The sequence below is a fragment of the Anolis carolinensis genome, chromosome 5 (genome assembly GCF_035594765.1).
Source record: "Anolis carolinensis isolate JA03-04 chromosome 5, rAnoCar3.1.pri, whole genome shotgun sequence".
Lineage (NCBI taxonomy): Eukaryota > Metazoa > Chordata > Lepidosauria > Squamata > Dactyloidae > Anolis > Anolis carolinensis.
The window spans coordinates 164737473-164752448 of record NC_085845.1 but is presented as its reverse complement, the minus strand read 5'-3'; the positions used below and the strand labels follow the sequence as shown (position 1 = coordinate 164752448).

At 35.0% G+C, this 14976-nt stretch overlaps 1 protein-coding gene across 8 annotated transcripts in view; it reads right to left on the bottom strand.

Annotated features, from left to right (window-relative positions):
• The window catches only part of cfap54 (cilia and flagella associated protein 54), a 156291-nt gene that overhangs the window by 94037 nt on the left and 47278 nt on the right, over positions 1-14976 (bottom strand). For all 8 annotated transcript variants that reach the window (XM_062982835.1, XM_062982828.1, XM_008110880.3 and 5 more), the window contains exons 17-28: positions 14684-14812; positions 13111-13261; positions 12596-12670; positions 12377-12498; positions 10788-10958; positions 9517-9609; positions 8966-9151; positions 6808-6950; positions 5465-5612; positions 2217-2372; positions 1482-1604; positions 91-225 (exon numbers count right to left, since the gene is read on the bottom strand). In XM_062982835.1, coding sequence (XP_062838905.1) covers positions 91-225; positions 1482-1604; positions 2217-2372; positions 5465-5612; positions 6808-6950; positions 8966-9151; positions 9517-9609; positions 10788-10958; positions 12377-12498; positions 12596-12670; positions 13111-13261; positions 14684-14812 — 1632 coding nt within the window. The remainder of the gene's footprint in view (positions 1-90; positions 226-1481; positions 1605-2216; positions 2373-5464; positions 5613-6807; positions 6951-8965; positions 9152-9516; positions 9610-10787; positions 10959-12376; positions 12499-12595; positions 12671-13110; positions 13262-14683; positions 14813-14976) is intronic.

Here is a 14976-nt window from a genome sequence, read left to right as displayed (position 1 = left end):
TCCAAAGGTATCTTGAAGGCACACACACACAAACACAGAGCAATAAACATTTAGACAAGAAAAACATAATGAAAAGCCAAGAACAGTTACCATGTTATCTATTATTTCCTCTACTCCTTCTCCAGCTTCAGTCAGTTGAGATTGTGTCTTTGAAGAATCCAACAACTTTTTTCCATAGTTAATAACTACAATTGCTAATTCATATTCCTTCCATGAGCGCAATATCTATAAAATATACATCATAAATCTTGATACAATAGTGATAAATTTTCCAGAAAAGGCACAGAATCTTCTGCAAAAGCCTGTGCCATCTTTCATAAGGCCTATGTCCAAAACAACTTCCGTGAATGTTTTAAGCACTCTTAAGAATAATATTTTTATTTGTCTGTTTGCCATCTTTCTCCTTTTCAACTGATTAGAGTGTGTCTCTCTAGTCTGGATGAATTTTCAATTTCTTTGTCCTCATCCAGTACTACCTGGAATATTCCTCTCTCTTTGAGAGGAAGAAAAATTGGGTATAATCGCAAACAGAAGAAAAGTAACTGGCAAAGCCTCCTCGTATGAATACAGAAAGTCATAGTTCTCTGGCTCCAAGTCCATGAAACACCTTGCAGTTTCAGTTCTGCAAGCTTGAGAATATTGTTATTGAAGCATCACATTCTGTTTTAAAACAAATCATCGCTAGTGTTTAAAAGAAAATGAAGGGGAAAGTTGAGATGGAGAAAGATAGATATTTATATTCTTAAAGGATGGGGAAAGATGCAAGGAAGAATAAAAAAAATTAGAGGAGGTTCAATATCTCAACTATTATTATCAAAAGCTCTTAGGCTGCTGAAAAGCATCTGGAAATTTTATCTTGGATTTCTTTTTTTATTGACTGTATTATATTTTAAATTAATACCCAAAATGACTTACAAGTTTTGTTGGCTACTCACACTTGATCCACCCAATTAAACTGGAAAAGGAACTGTTTTAATCTATACTAATTTATTTTAATCTGATAAAAAAAACAGATTTATGACCGTTTTGACACAACTTTCACTTGAAATTTAACAGGAATAAACAGGTCATTAAATAAAAATATATTACTACTCTGCATTTCTATGTTAAAATTATTTGAATTCTATCAATTTTTTCTGAATATTTTATATAACCTAAATACTGGAATTGCAAACATTTCAAACGATGAGTTGCTGTGAGTTTTTTGGGCTGTATGGCCATATTCTAGTAGCATTTTCTCCTGACATTTCACCCGTATCTATGGCAGGTATCCTCAGAGGTATGTTCAGAGCAAACCTCTGAAGATGCCTGCCATAGATGCGGGTGCAACATCAGGAGAGAATGCTACTGGAACATGGCCATACAGCCCAGAAAAAAAAACTCACAGCAAACCCAGTGATTCCAGCCATGAAAGCCTTTGACAACACATTTCAAACTATGTAATTAATTTCTTAACAGAAAATTCTAAAAACAATAAATACCTTCACTGTGAAAAAGCACAAGCAAGCTATCATGTGTTGAATGCTGTCAAAACATGATGCTGATCTTTTCTGCAGTGTAGTAACTGGAATTTCATGAAGAACAGTGAGACACTTAATAATGATCTAAAAATACAGGAATAGACATTTAGCTTTAGAATACTGCATTATCTGTAAGCAATAATATATTTTTAATTTGTAGTTTTAGCAATAAACATCTGGTACTAACTAAAACTATTGTAATTAATTATTTCCTATTAGGAGTCTGAAACAATTGTGCCAGCAAGATAATGTGCAATGTCCTTAGAATCTCCAGTATCATTAACATTGTAACTCTAGAACTATATTCCTGCTTGTAAACCGCTCTGAACTCAATAGGATCTACTTCTGAATAGGTTTGTATAATATTTCTCTGTGTAATGCTCCCACCAGGCACTCTGAAATGAAGCTAAATACATGACAAGGACAAGAAAATTATGAATTATATTATAGCCCTATTATACTAAATTACAACTGCTTTACCTATGTTCATCCCTTGTTTAATTTTAAGACAAAATTATTATTCTGTGTGCATTTTGTTCATCTGTTTCAATTTTCAATCATTTTAATCTCTAATAATTATCAATATTTTGGGATAAATAACACCAGTTTTCCAGATATTTTATTACCTTTCAATTGCATACACTTGCTTACAAACAAAAGAATTATACACACTGATATTTTAAGAAGCATTCTTACCTGAATGACTGGCTCTGAAGGAATCTTGTGATACACCAGGGGAGCTATGAGGCCATAACAGTAAACAACGGATTGCAGGACATAATTTACATCATTTAACCAGTTACTGAGATCAATTGCCACAAGCATTCGTCCACACTCAGCTATTCTAGCAACCTGAATAGCAAGAGATAGTTTAAATTATACTTCTGTATCAAAACACAAGAAGAATGTAATTCTGGAATTTGAAACTGCATATGTATTATACCCCAGCCAGCCATGGCTTCAAAGCCTGATCAGGAGCTGAACTCTGACACAGAGTTATTATGACTTTTCACCCAGTTCCGAGAACCCTTTGCAACTCCAGGTGCCTGGAGAAATCAGTCAGGAAAAGCAGTTAATTGGAAGGGAGTCTCCCTTGTCTAGGCCAGATGTTCTCAGCTCGCCTGAGAATGCGGGTTTTAATCGGAGAGAATTTCTGAATCATGAGAAAAGTGTTAAACAAGGCCTTCGTAGAAGTCAACGTCTGGCGTCCCAAGGGGATAATGGTTAGAGTTCCCATGGGAACTTTTTGGGAGTATTGCTCTCCCTACTTGGGATTCAGTTTAGGATCCATAAAAGCGTTTTGCACTGTAGATTCCTTGCGGTGTCAACGTTGTTTTCTTGGAGAGAGGTTTCTCTGTTTCTAACTGCAGTTTCCAAGCCAATTATTTCCAGTTCTAGTTGGGCCGAGCTAAGCCACGACTCTCGAGTAGACCTTGATACTCCGGTTGTTATTTCCTTGTTCCTGTTTCAAGTTTGCCTCCGCTTTGACAACTTTGCTGCCTTGATCACTACGAAGTATCGCCAGTGGATTGAACTCTGTTTCCTGCCAGCCTTGTTTCCTTGTTGCAATTCATGGAATTTGATTGCTTGGGAGAGCTAATGAGTTCTCATTGTGGATTATAATATCGGACCTTTCCTTTTACCCATTTGGAATCATTATTGACTTTTCAGAAAGAACTATTTCTTCCTCAAACTCTCTAACTATTTCCATCTGGATTTATATTCGCTTTAATAAAGATATTATATGTTATATTGACTCCTGTCTGGTTTTCGAGTGCTCATGCTGCCTTGGGGTGTAACGATATGACAGAGAAATGTAGAGTTACGGAGAAATTTAATTTCATTACAACTGAAAGGGGGCACTTTAAAAAAAACTGATATTCTAACATTAGCAGTGATTCCCCTACCCATGACAGCAGCACACAAAATTACTTTTCAATTAAGTAACATAGCCACAAGATTTTTTAAAAAATGTTTTTCCTCCAATAATCTATGAAACGATTCCATGTTCTAGTACAATTGTATTTATTTATTTATTTTACATATTTGGATTTAGTTTGTTAACTTTTCAGTCAGACTTTGGTGCCATACTTTATTATACTAGGTCATCAAAGACAACCCCTTTAAGTAAAAAAGGGCACATTTTATACGACTGTAATTTTTAAGGAACGTAATTTTTCCAACTTTGCAATCTAGCAAATGATAATGCTTTGCTGAATTGTCACTTGGAAAACTGCAATACAGTGTCTCCTGTCAGTGACTGAAAACACAGTGGCAGAGCTTACTCCTAAATCCTGCTTCCCTTATTTAAATGATCATTTAAAACTAGAAAGAACAATATTTTTACTACTGTTTAAAATCTCACGGACTACATTTCATGTATCCTGAGATATGAGCAATGGATCATAGTACAATACTCTATTTTTCAGATTCTTATAGATTTACTAATTTGTACCTCCACCTATCACTTCTTTCCATACCATTCTGCTTATCACAATTATCCTGAACTATCAAGATAATTTTTCTATATTTTGCATTTCAACCTAAGTTGGGACACAAGACAGCTTACAACATATTGAAACATCTCATTAAACTTCCATCAATTAAAATATTAAATTATACATCAGTTTAAAATATTTATTAAAACAAGAGCCACCTTAAAAAATGGGGCCATAGAGTCCATGACATGCGAGTGCAGAGAAGAACAAACCACAGACCATGTATTACAATGCAACGAGAGCCCTGCCACATGCACAATGGAGGACCTTCTTATAGCAACACCAGAGGCACGCCAAATGGCCAGCTACTGGTCAAAGGACATTTAGTATAATGCCAAGTTTTTAACTTTGTTTGTATTTTTAAATACATTCATTACAACTGTACCCTGGGTTCACTTGTGATACAATAAATAAATAAATAAAAACATTTGAAGACATGACAGTGATAACAACATCAAAACGTTTAAAGTTCTGGGTATAGGTCCTTGACCAGAAATGGCATAGTGAAAGTCAATAATTATCAAATATGTTAAGACCCAGTGAGGATCACAATTACATCAACTGAAACTGCATCAACTAATGACTAACAGATCCAACAGTTTTTATCTAAAACATGTTGTGTAAATTATTCAAAGTAAACTTCAGGTGATCATAAATCACAATATGCTATTTCTCAGAACCACTCTTCTGGACAACTGTGAACAGACAAGATACTAGCAGGAAAAATGCTCCTATGAGTTCTGGCCCATTTTTGATCAGGCTAACTATACCATAATATAATCCCAAACATAGGGACTTCCCATTACTTTAAAAGAAGTATACCAAAGGTAAATGTATATACTTCACTGCTTCAAGGCTGAAACGTTATTCCTCATGCAAAAGCCTTGAAATAGTCTTCAGCAAGAGCCAAAAAAGCTACCTTTGAAAAAAGAACTCCAGCTGAAAATTTAGTTCAACCATACATTTAAATGTATATACATGCAGTCCCCAAGTTCCAGATATCTAATTTACATCAGACTCCTAGTTACAAATGTGGGTAAGACAACAGGAACTGAGAGGAATTCCCTAGCAAAGGAAATTCACTCCTGAAAGAGTTATCATGGGGAAAATGTGTCTCAACTAAAATTTTATCATCAAACCTAATTTCCACGACAACCCAAAAATTTCAAAATTCAAATAACACATGGAGAGAAAGTGAGGTGAAATTTTCTGAATGGGCACAGGCAGCCAAAAAAAAAAGTTACAGGACTGTTGACCCTTCCCGATGCTGTCTGAACCTGTTTCGACTGACATACAAATTGAACTCAAATACAAACTTGTAGAACCTATCTTTCCGTAACCCAGGGACTGCCTGTATAATTAAATAAGAAATAGAATGTTTGTAATTAAAATGTGAAGAACAAAAAGGATAACAGTTATTCAAAAGATAAGTTATATTAAACGTACCTGTCTACTGTATTTTAACTCATTAAGACAAAGAGAATCACAGAAGAGTGTTCCATCTTTCACACTTATGTCATTGATAACAAAAATGCTCCTGATGAACAGGTATAACAGATTTGGAGATGCTTGAGAAAGTGCTTCAGTAATTAATCTACAAAATATGCAAAAAGGAAATTGTGTAAAATATTTTGTATTTATTTTCTTAATATAACATAGAAAACTAGAGTAGTAACACAGCAATCAGCTGTAATTAGTAGGAAGCTGGATATAAATATCTTCATTTATATTGTTCTTACATATGAGAAATTAGATTTCACTTATCTGGAAATGCAAAATGCGAAATAATTTGACATTCGAAATTGTCCACATGAATGGCTGAGGTAACAGACAATGTATACAGTTACAAAAAAATATTAAAATATTTAACATTTAAATTATCTTCAGACCACATCTATAAGACAGTATAGAAAACACGAATGCTGTTTATAATTGAGTTCCATCTCCAAGATATTCCATTATATACATAATTTGCAAAAAGAGATATGCCAAAATAGGAAGACTCAGAAATGCAAAACACTTTTGATTCTAAGTATTTCAGAAAAATTTCAGCAAGCAAAATGTTTCTCTCAATGAAAAGTCATGGAAATGGACACTATGATACAACAAATACAATTTCAGGATATGTTGTCGAAGGCTTTAATGGCCGGAATCACAGGGTTGTGATTCCTCACAACCTTTGAGGATGCCTGCCATAGATGTGGGTGAAATGTCAGAAGAGAACACTTCTGGAACATGGCCATACAGCCCGAAAAACACACAACAACCTTGATTTCAGGATGCTGTGTTGCTAAACATATTTTTTTTATTATTATTATGGTACAGCTAGAGTAAAAGATCAGGGCCATTATTTATGGAAAGGGTGATTGCATATCAGTTGCAGATAATATTATTTATTGTCATATCTTGGCCCTATGATAAATCAGGAGGTTGAAGACAAAGTGATTTTTCTTGCACAGATTTAATCTGTTTATGATTTAGAGGGTTACGTTCTTTACTGCTAAAATGGTGAATTTAAGGGAAGAAAGAAAAGGGAAAGCTACCTGAATGAACTAACCATGTTTCAGTTTCTAAAGTATTGGGGTCTTAATGAGTTGATAAATATATGTATGCATATATGTATAATGCTGTATGTTCAGTCTAATACATTTTCTTATTTATTTTTACATGCATATATCTGCAAAGTTAATTAACAAAAATTACTATTTTGTATAAACACACTACATTTTCCTCATCAACAAGTGAATATAAAAATCAATTAATATTAATCCACTACATTTTCTTATTACCTGTTCTGAGGGATAGTCAAAGTGCTGCTTACAGACATCTCTGTGACATTAGCAACAGCAGTACAAGGTACTGAAACAAAATGGTTCCACAATGACTGAAAGACCTTCTTACATAACATATAGCTTTCTATTAGAAAAGCGGACTGAAAGAAAAACAGAGTTTTAAATGTCTCAACAAAATACTAAAGAATTACATTTATTAGTAAAAATAATGATTTAATTTTCTGTCTATATGTAAAACAAAGAAAATATAAATCATCGTAATCATCATTTTATTCACTTATATCCTACCTACCTCCCGATAATGGAATTCAAGACAGCTAAAAACATATAAATAAAGCATTTTCCCACAACAGAACGTAGACCTCCTTTGTAGCATGAAACAACAGGAGTACAACTTTGCATAGCTACCTGATCCTAAAGTGGACACATGTCCCAGCTAACCTAATCCACTGTCTTCAAGGAGTCCCTATTTATTTATTTATTTACAGTATTTATATTCCGCCCTTCTCACCCCGAAGGGGACTCAGGGTGGATTACAATGAACACATATATGGCAAACATTCAATGCCAACAGACAAACAACATACATTAGACAGACTCAGAGGCATTTTTAACATTTTTCCAGCTTCACGATTCCGGCCACAGGGGGAGCTGTTGCTTCACCGTCCAGTAGTGGCTGTACTTCCGCATTCCTTTCCTCGTGTTTTGCTGGCAGTTATATGGTGTTGTAAATTAGCCTCCCGCATAAAGCGTCCCTAAATTTCCCTAATTGACAGATGCAACTGTCTTTCGGGGCTGCATAGGTCAACAGCAAGCCGGGGCTATTAATGGTCGGAGGCTTAACCCGACCCAGGCTTCGAACTCGTGACCTCTCGGTCAGTAGTGATTTATAGCAGCTGGTTACTAGCCAGCTGCGCCACAGCCCGGCCCCCTAGAGAATACAAGTACAGTATCAGGGGAAAGCAGGGAAGCTAACCATCCTAGAATCTCTACCAGGAATAATGTCTCAATGAAGAAATTAACAGTATTTCCAGGCTGATGAAAACCATACAAATTAAACAGTGAATCTAGACAAAGACATAGTACCCATTGGACAGATTATCAAACATCTACCTAGGAATCCTACACTCATGAGAAGCAAGTGTGCTCCAGAATGATTGGGCCAAAAATTGTTCCTATAAAATAAATGAGGGCAACATGTACAAAACAGGCCACATGCAGCCTCAGCTGCTTTTCTAAACACACTGCCTTAGCATCACAGAAAAAAATTACATTAAAAAAAGATTTGCTACTGAAGATCAGAGGCACAGCTTGCTGTCCAAAGTAAGCTGGAGACCTAAATGCACTTAACTAACATGAGGTGCATCTACACTGCAGAATCACTGCAGTTTTAACACTCCCTCAACTGTTATGGTTCAATGCTACAGAATTATGAGAGCTGTAATTTTATAAGGTCTTTAGCCTTCCCCTTTTTAAGCAATGCAGGTGCATCATCAAACAACTACAAATTCCAGGATTCCTTCATATTGAGCCATGACATTTAAAGTGGCGTCAAACAGAATTAATCCTACAGTGTAGATGCAGCCATAGTCATTCACTCCATGAATCAACATCTAAATGCTGAATGTGCTAGCATAGTATACCAGTCTCATGAACACACTGCTTATGCAACACTTCAGTAACTTCTTGGGTTCTTTCCTAATCACTTTGAATATGAAACATTTAATTTGCTAATTCTATGGCCGTTTCTACCATTTAGAGTACTCCTCTATAATAGGCTAACATAGAAGTGTGGTCCTCCTAATGGATTTAAAATTAAATAACTTCAATATTTAATAAATTGCAACAATGCAAATAATTTTTAATGTATTAAAGATAATGTTTTCAAAAAATAATTAAGTAGGTTGAGGGAATTTTATTTCTTAACATAATTTTATAGCAACTATACAATACCTTTATGTGCTCATAACAAAACATGCATTTTATTAAATTCTATATATTTTTATTTGTTTCACATCAATTTTTCTCAATTTTATCTTTTAACTAATTCTATTAGGTTTGCCCAATTTCTCTGAAAACACACTCAATTTTAACATAAATCCTTTGAGAAGTCTGGCAATCAGAACAATTTTTGCTTGTTAATCATATATGTTACCTGAATCAAATATGCTCGGACAGTAGCGGCTGAAAGAGGAGGGTACGCAAGGATTGGCTTGCTTGTTTCTCCAATGCTGTCACCAATAAGTTTTCCATCCGAGTCATATGCTGCAACTGCAAATATGTACTTTTGATTGGGCTCTAAATCTTTAACTTCAAAGATGCATGCTTCCTCAGCTGGTAACTGATAATAAAGAATACATTTGTTAGGACTAAATAATAAATAAAAACCAAATAAACATATACAAACATAAATAATGGTTTTTTCAATGTTTCAAATGTACAGTGTTTTGCACTATGATTATGGAGAGCAGGAACGGAAAAGGATTCCTCAAGCATAATCTGTTTTATTTGCCATTTCTCTCAGTTACCTCTAATCAACCTCACAAGAAAGTTTAGATTGAAAATCCAGAGACAGACTTGCAGAAAAGGAGGAGGAGGATAATTTTTAAAGTCTGTCTCAGTTCTGAGATAACTGAGGTGATGGATTCCTCCTCTGTGTCATCCTGGGAATGATATATAAAAATATGCCTATTAGAATAACTTTACCATTTCTCCTGTGTTCTTAAGATTGTAATTATTTAACCGGACTTTTGGGTTGCTCCCTTCTGCTGCGCATCCAAAAATACTGTACCACGAAACCTTTAAATAAAAAAGACAATTCTAATATATACGCAGAACACAAATGTAATCAACCTACCAAGGGTTGAAGAACATATTACTTTCAGGGAATAACAGATGGATACATCCCACAATCACCTTTATGCCCCCACCCAATTTGGTGAGTAAATAATCTTTTCACCTCCAAATAATCAATTTCAGAAAGATGCTTGCCTTATTTTAGACATTTCCTCCCGTTCACTTTTTTGAAAGGACTGTACAGGGCGTTTTTCAGGTCAGGAAATAATCCGAAATTTGTGACTTTATAATTTGATGGCTTCCTGTTTTGAAAAATGCCCCTAATAAAAACCTGACAAAATGGTCAGCCAACATTATTAAAAGGACTGGTGAGTTAAAAGCAATTTTTGGCCTCTCAACAACTGGTAAGGAAAGAAGAGGTTACAAAAATGGTTTGGGGTCTATACACAATTTCTCCACCCTTGTTCTAACTTTTCAAAAGATGCAGCGCTAATAACACTTAACAAGAAGTAAATTCTGTTAGTGGAACTTATTAGCAAATATTTTTATAATTAATCTAAATCAGGCCTACAAAACCTGTGGTCCTCCAGGTGTTTTGAACTTCAGTTCTCAGAATTCCTGACAACTGGATAAGCTGGCTAGGGCTTCTGGGAGTTGAAGTCCCAAACACCTGGAAGGCCACAGGTTGTGTAGGCCTGATCTAAATTAAGGATATAGGCATACTTCCAGATGTTATCCTGCAACTTCGGCTTGCCAAGCAAATTGTAAGAGTTGATGGGTGTTGCAATCCAACAATATCCATCCTTGACCTAAATTACCAAATTACTGTTGAATGTATTTCTCGAAAAGACTTGGATTCTAACAAACACAAAGAAGTGGAGGACAGGGAGTGGAGAAATTCTGAGCCAATGCCTGGAGTCACCATAAAGAGGTCAATGGCTTCTAGAAGACAGTACATGCCTTTTTTATAATTTAAAATTGCTAACAAAGTTTGGTATTTTAAATTCATTTTACCTCCAGTTTGTACAGCAATGAAAATTCAACAGTATATAAAACACATCTCATAATAGAAGTCAGAATGTGTATTTCTATAATTAATAATATAATAAAATGGAAATAGGGCATGTATCCTGTTAGCGCATAGTTTCAAAAATACATTAGCATGTGTCAAAATACATTACCTTCACATGTGACTCAAATGGTGCTGGCTTAAATGCCATGGAAGAGTGTGACCTATAAAGCAATATAGGAGGCGGTGGAACTTTCCTTTTTACGGTACTTGCAGGTTGTGAGAGAGCAGCACATAATGTATTTTGTTCAGCTTCTGTTTTCTGAATCAGAATATTTGCTTCCTGTGATTGAAAGTAAAAGTGCAAAAGTGCAAAGGCAAATGTTGTTTCACTGTTATACACATCGAATTCAAAGAAGTTACAAATATATATTCACAAAGTGACAAAGGTAAAAGAAATTAACAGTCCAGCTGAGAGTTAGCATGTGGAAGACAGTTTCTGACATTATCTGCTACTGATATTTATTCAGGGACTTAGTGCAATTTAATGAAATCAGTGTTTTGTGACTGTGTTTAATTTAGAGGCTTTTTAAAAACATAAGCTTATTTTTATGAATGAAAAGTGCATGATGTAACAAGCCCCAAAATCAAAACAAGTTCAAATGGTTACAACTACACCTGGATATAAATATATGGAGTAATTATACAAACTTTCATCTACAGTCCTCCATGGCACCAAAATTGTGCTCAAGAATGGATTTGGGGTTAATGGAATTTGGAACTGTATGTGGCAGGACAAATTACTGATTCTGGTGAAAGACATGCGAATCAAACAGAAATGCATCATTAGATCCTACATGGTATATTAACTATATACGTTATGAGCATAAATAAGCTCAAACTCTTTAAAGTAAACATGGATTATTTCTGAAAAACTGTAACAAAGTTTCTAATATCTCCTGAGAAAGGATGGTTAGATTACGTACATCTAGTGGATGGTACGATCTTATACATTTTAAGCATAGAATCCCCTAGAAAATAACTACATTCAGCTCACATCTGAGATATCTCCGGAGTAGCACTTTGCTCTTCAGATAGTGCAGACCTATTCATATTTAGCTGTACTTGCTTTTCTGTACCAACTCTTCTTCATTCATTGTGTAGACATGTATCTGACAAACTGCCAGGCAGAGGAAGAGACCAGGCAGAGAAGAGGCAGGGTTGTTTTTTTGCTGCTCTAGTGACTAGGAATGGAGCAATGGATTCAAATTGAAGGAAAAGATTCCACCGAAATATTAGGAAGAACTTCCTGATGGTAAAAGCTGTTTGACAGATGAATATGCTGCCTCTGAGGCAGAGGCTGTATGGCCATCTGTCAAGGCTGCTTTGATTATATTTTCCTTCATGGCAGGAGATAGGGTAGGATAAAAAAATAAAGTTATTATGTTTTTATTATTGTTGTTGGACTGAGTGGCCCTTGTGATCACTCCCAACTCTAGAATTCTATGATTTTATGACTATATGATAAGAATAAAATAAGTACTACTAGGCAAGGAGTCCAAATGGAGAAAAAGGAAGGCAGTGGAATTAGAATTAGATTCTAACCATAGTACGCGCGCACACACATACAAAGATTTAAGAGGCCAGGTCAGAGTTTTCATTTTAATGACTGCTTTTTCAGTAAACAGTTGTATCAATGACGAACAAAAAATTCAGTACATCATATTAGGACCCCTGCTTATTTACAGTATGTCTATGTACCTCAAGAAGCTGATTTGGAGAAGAAGGCATTAATTTTTCTGGATGCATCAATGTGGCTTTTTGCATCAGGTACAGAGCTTTGGACAATCTGTTCTTTTTTACTTTGTTCATTATATCTGGTTCTGTAAAGCAATTTTTAAAGCAAAATAATACATTTTCTTCACAGAAAATACAATATATCCATAAGCTACTTAAACAATGAATATATGTGGGTATTACCTGTTATATATTTCAGCTGGCTTGTATCCTTTGCAGGGCGGTTGGCTTTAATATTTTTCACATCGATTTGTACAACTAAAAAAAGTGAGTATAATTTTATCACAATCTTACACTATTTACTAAAAACAATATAATACATTTACATAGGTTATGTATTAATGTTACCATTGTGACATTAGGATTACTCTGCTGTATTATAATTTTGTTGACTGTTGAGATCTAATATAATTAGAGCATATGCATTTCCCAAAATGTGTAATTTTGTTTAAAAATTAATCTATTTTATGCATGCTAGAAGGCGTTAGTCTTTATCTGACAGATGTAGTTACTGTAGAGGCCACTCCAAAAATATAGCAGTAGCTGTGTCTTATAAGCACCTGTCTCCTGGAGATACCATATTAATCAAATCCACAAATAACCAAATTTGCAAAAGTTAAACCTGAAAATGTGATGGGCTAACTTGTTATACTTCATATAATAAAAATGTAAAATATTACAGGTTTATTTGGCTCTACCTTGTGTCAAGTTAAGTAGCTTAACAGCTACTCGGTGCTGAGCCTGAATAAGATCAATGTGTAGATCCATAATAAAATTGTTTCCTATTGGTAGTTTCTCACCAATCTCAGAAGATGAGGAACTACTCAAATTCTGATCCTTTACAAGAATCTGTCAAAAAAGGATGAAGAATATTCAGTATAAAAACAATTTATGAAAGATCTATTAATCTGAGTATTCAGGATTTTTAAAAATTATTTTACTAATTTATTTCTTCCAGTAAGGCCACAATAAAAATAGCTATCACATCACAAGGACACTACAAGAAAGACATATGAACAAAATGTTGGAAATGCCAAGAGCAAGAGGGAAAATTTACCACATGTGGTGGTCATGTACTAAATCAAAGAAATACTGGAACAAAATACACAAAGAATGCAGAAAAATAATGAAAAAGAAACTCCAAATGAGACCAGAACTATATCTATTACAAAAACAAAATTAGGCATAAATGAGGAAAAGATCTTAAACTATCTAGTCATAGGAGCCAGAATCGCCTTTGCCAGGGTATGGAGATCAAACCATACCAACCATAGACCAATGGCTATCGAAGATATGGGAAATAAAGAATATGGACAGACTGACGTTTTTTATTAAGAAGCACCAAGGAAAACCAATGAAAGAAACCGACTGGTCAAATTTCGAGGAATATACAAGATTAAGAAGGGCACAAGCGGAGAATGTGACTTAAGTAACAGGAAACCCAGTAAATGTAAGCAACCACAAAAACGACATCCAAAGAAGAGAAGACCCTCCTTCCCAGAGACAGTTAAATACCTTCCACATCAAATTACAGGAATCATCAAGAGACGATACCCCACCACAAATCAAATCACTCCACAAATCCTCTTATCTCTACACCCCCTCCTTCCCTTCTGCATGCAATTCCCCCCTTTACCCACCCCCTACCCTCCCCCTACACACACAAAGTGATTTACCCCGATTTTAATTCTGTATTAAATGATATCAATAAAAATTATATATAAAAAGAACACAAAGAAGAAACAAAACAATGAACACTGAAACAAATAGTAATATGTATAAAAGTGCACAATATATTCTGAAAGAATTGTATTTTTAAAATCTCTTCAATTCACACATTCTGTTCTAGTAAACTTTGTCATTACTAAAATATTTCATGAGTGGAGAAGAGAATATGAGGGGGAGACACAGCCACGTTGGAGATGGGCCTGCCTTCCTGCCATCCTATCTTTCTCCCGGCCAGGGCCAACCCAGAGGCAGCTAAAGGTGGAGAAGGAGGAAGGGCTCTCCTCAGCGCCACTGAAACATCATCTTTAACCCCTTGATGATCTTGTTTTTTTACATACCTTAAGAATGATCTTTTTTCTAATACTACATATAACTCCAACACAGACTACCTGCTTAAGTAATTTAGAGGTAAAAAGAAGAAAGAAATGGAGATAATAGCTGGAAAGAATAAAAGAAATAGTTTAGGACAAAATATAAGAAGGATTCTTAGCACGGCAAATTAGCCATTTTCTTACCTGTTGAGTATCATTCTGAAGCCCTTACCTTTTTACAACAGTTGTCAAGCACTGACATTCCATCAGGCAAAACAGTTGTGAGGTGAGCTTGATTCATTCCACGAATTGCACTGTCTAGATGCTCATAAGCTAATTGTAACTGCTCTGCGGCTGATTTCTGAAAAGAATCCAAATATTACATCAATAAAGATAAAATAGAAGAACAAATTATTTTGATCCTTGTAAGACTTAAGTATGTAACAACAGGAATGCAAATAGTTGCATTGGCTTCCTATATGATTTTTCCAGTTCTTATTTGTAACATTTCAGCAACTTTAAGAA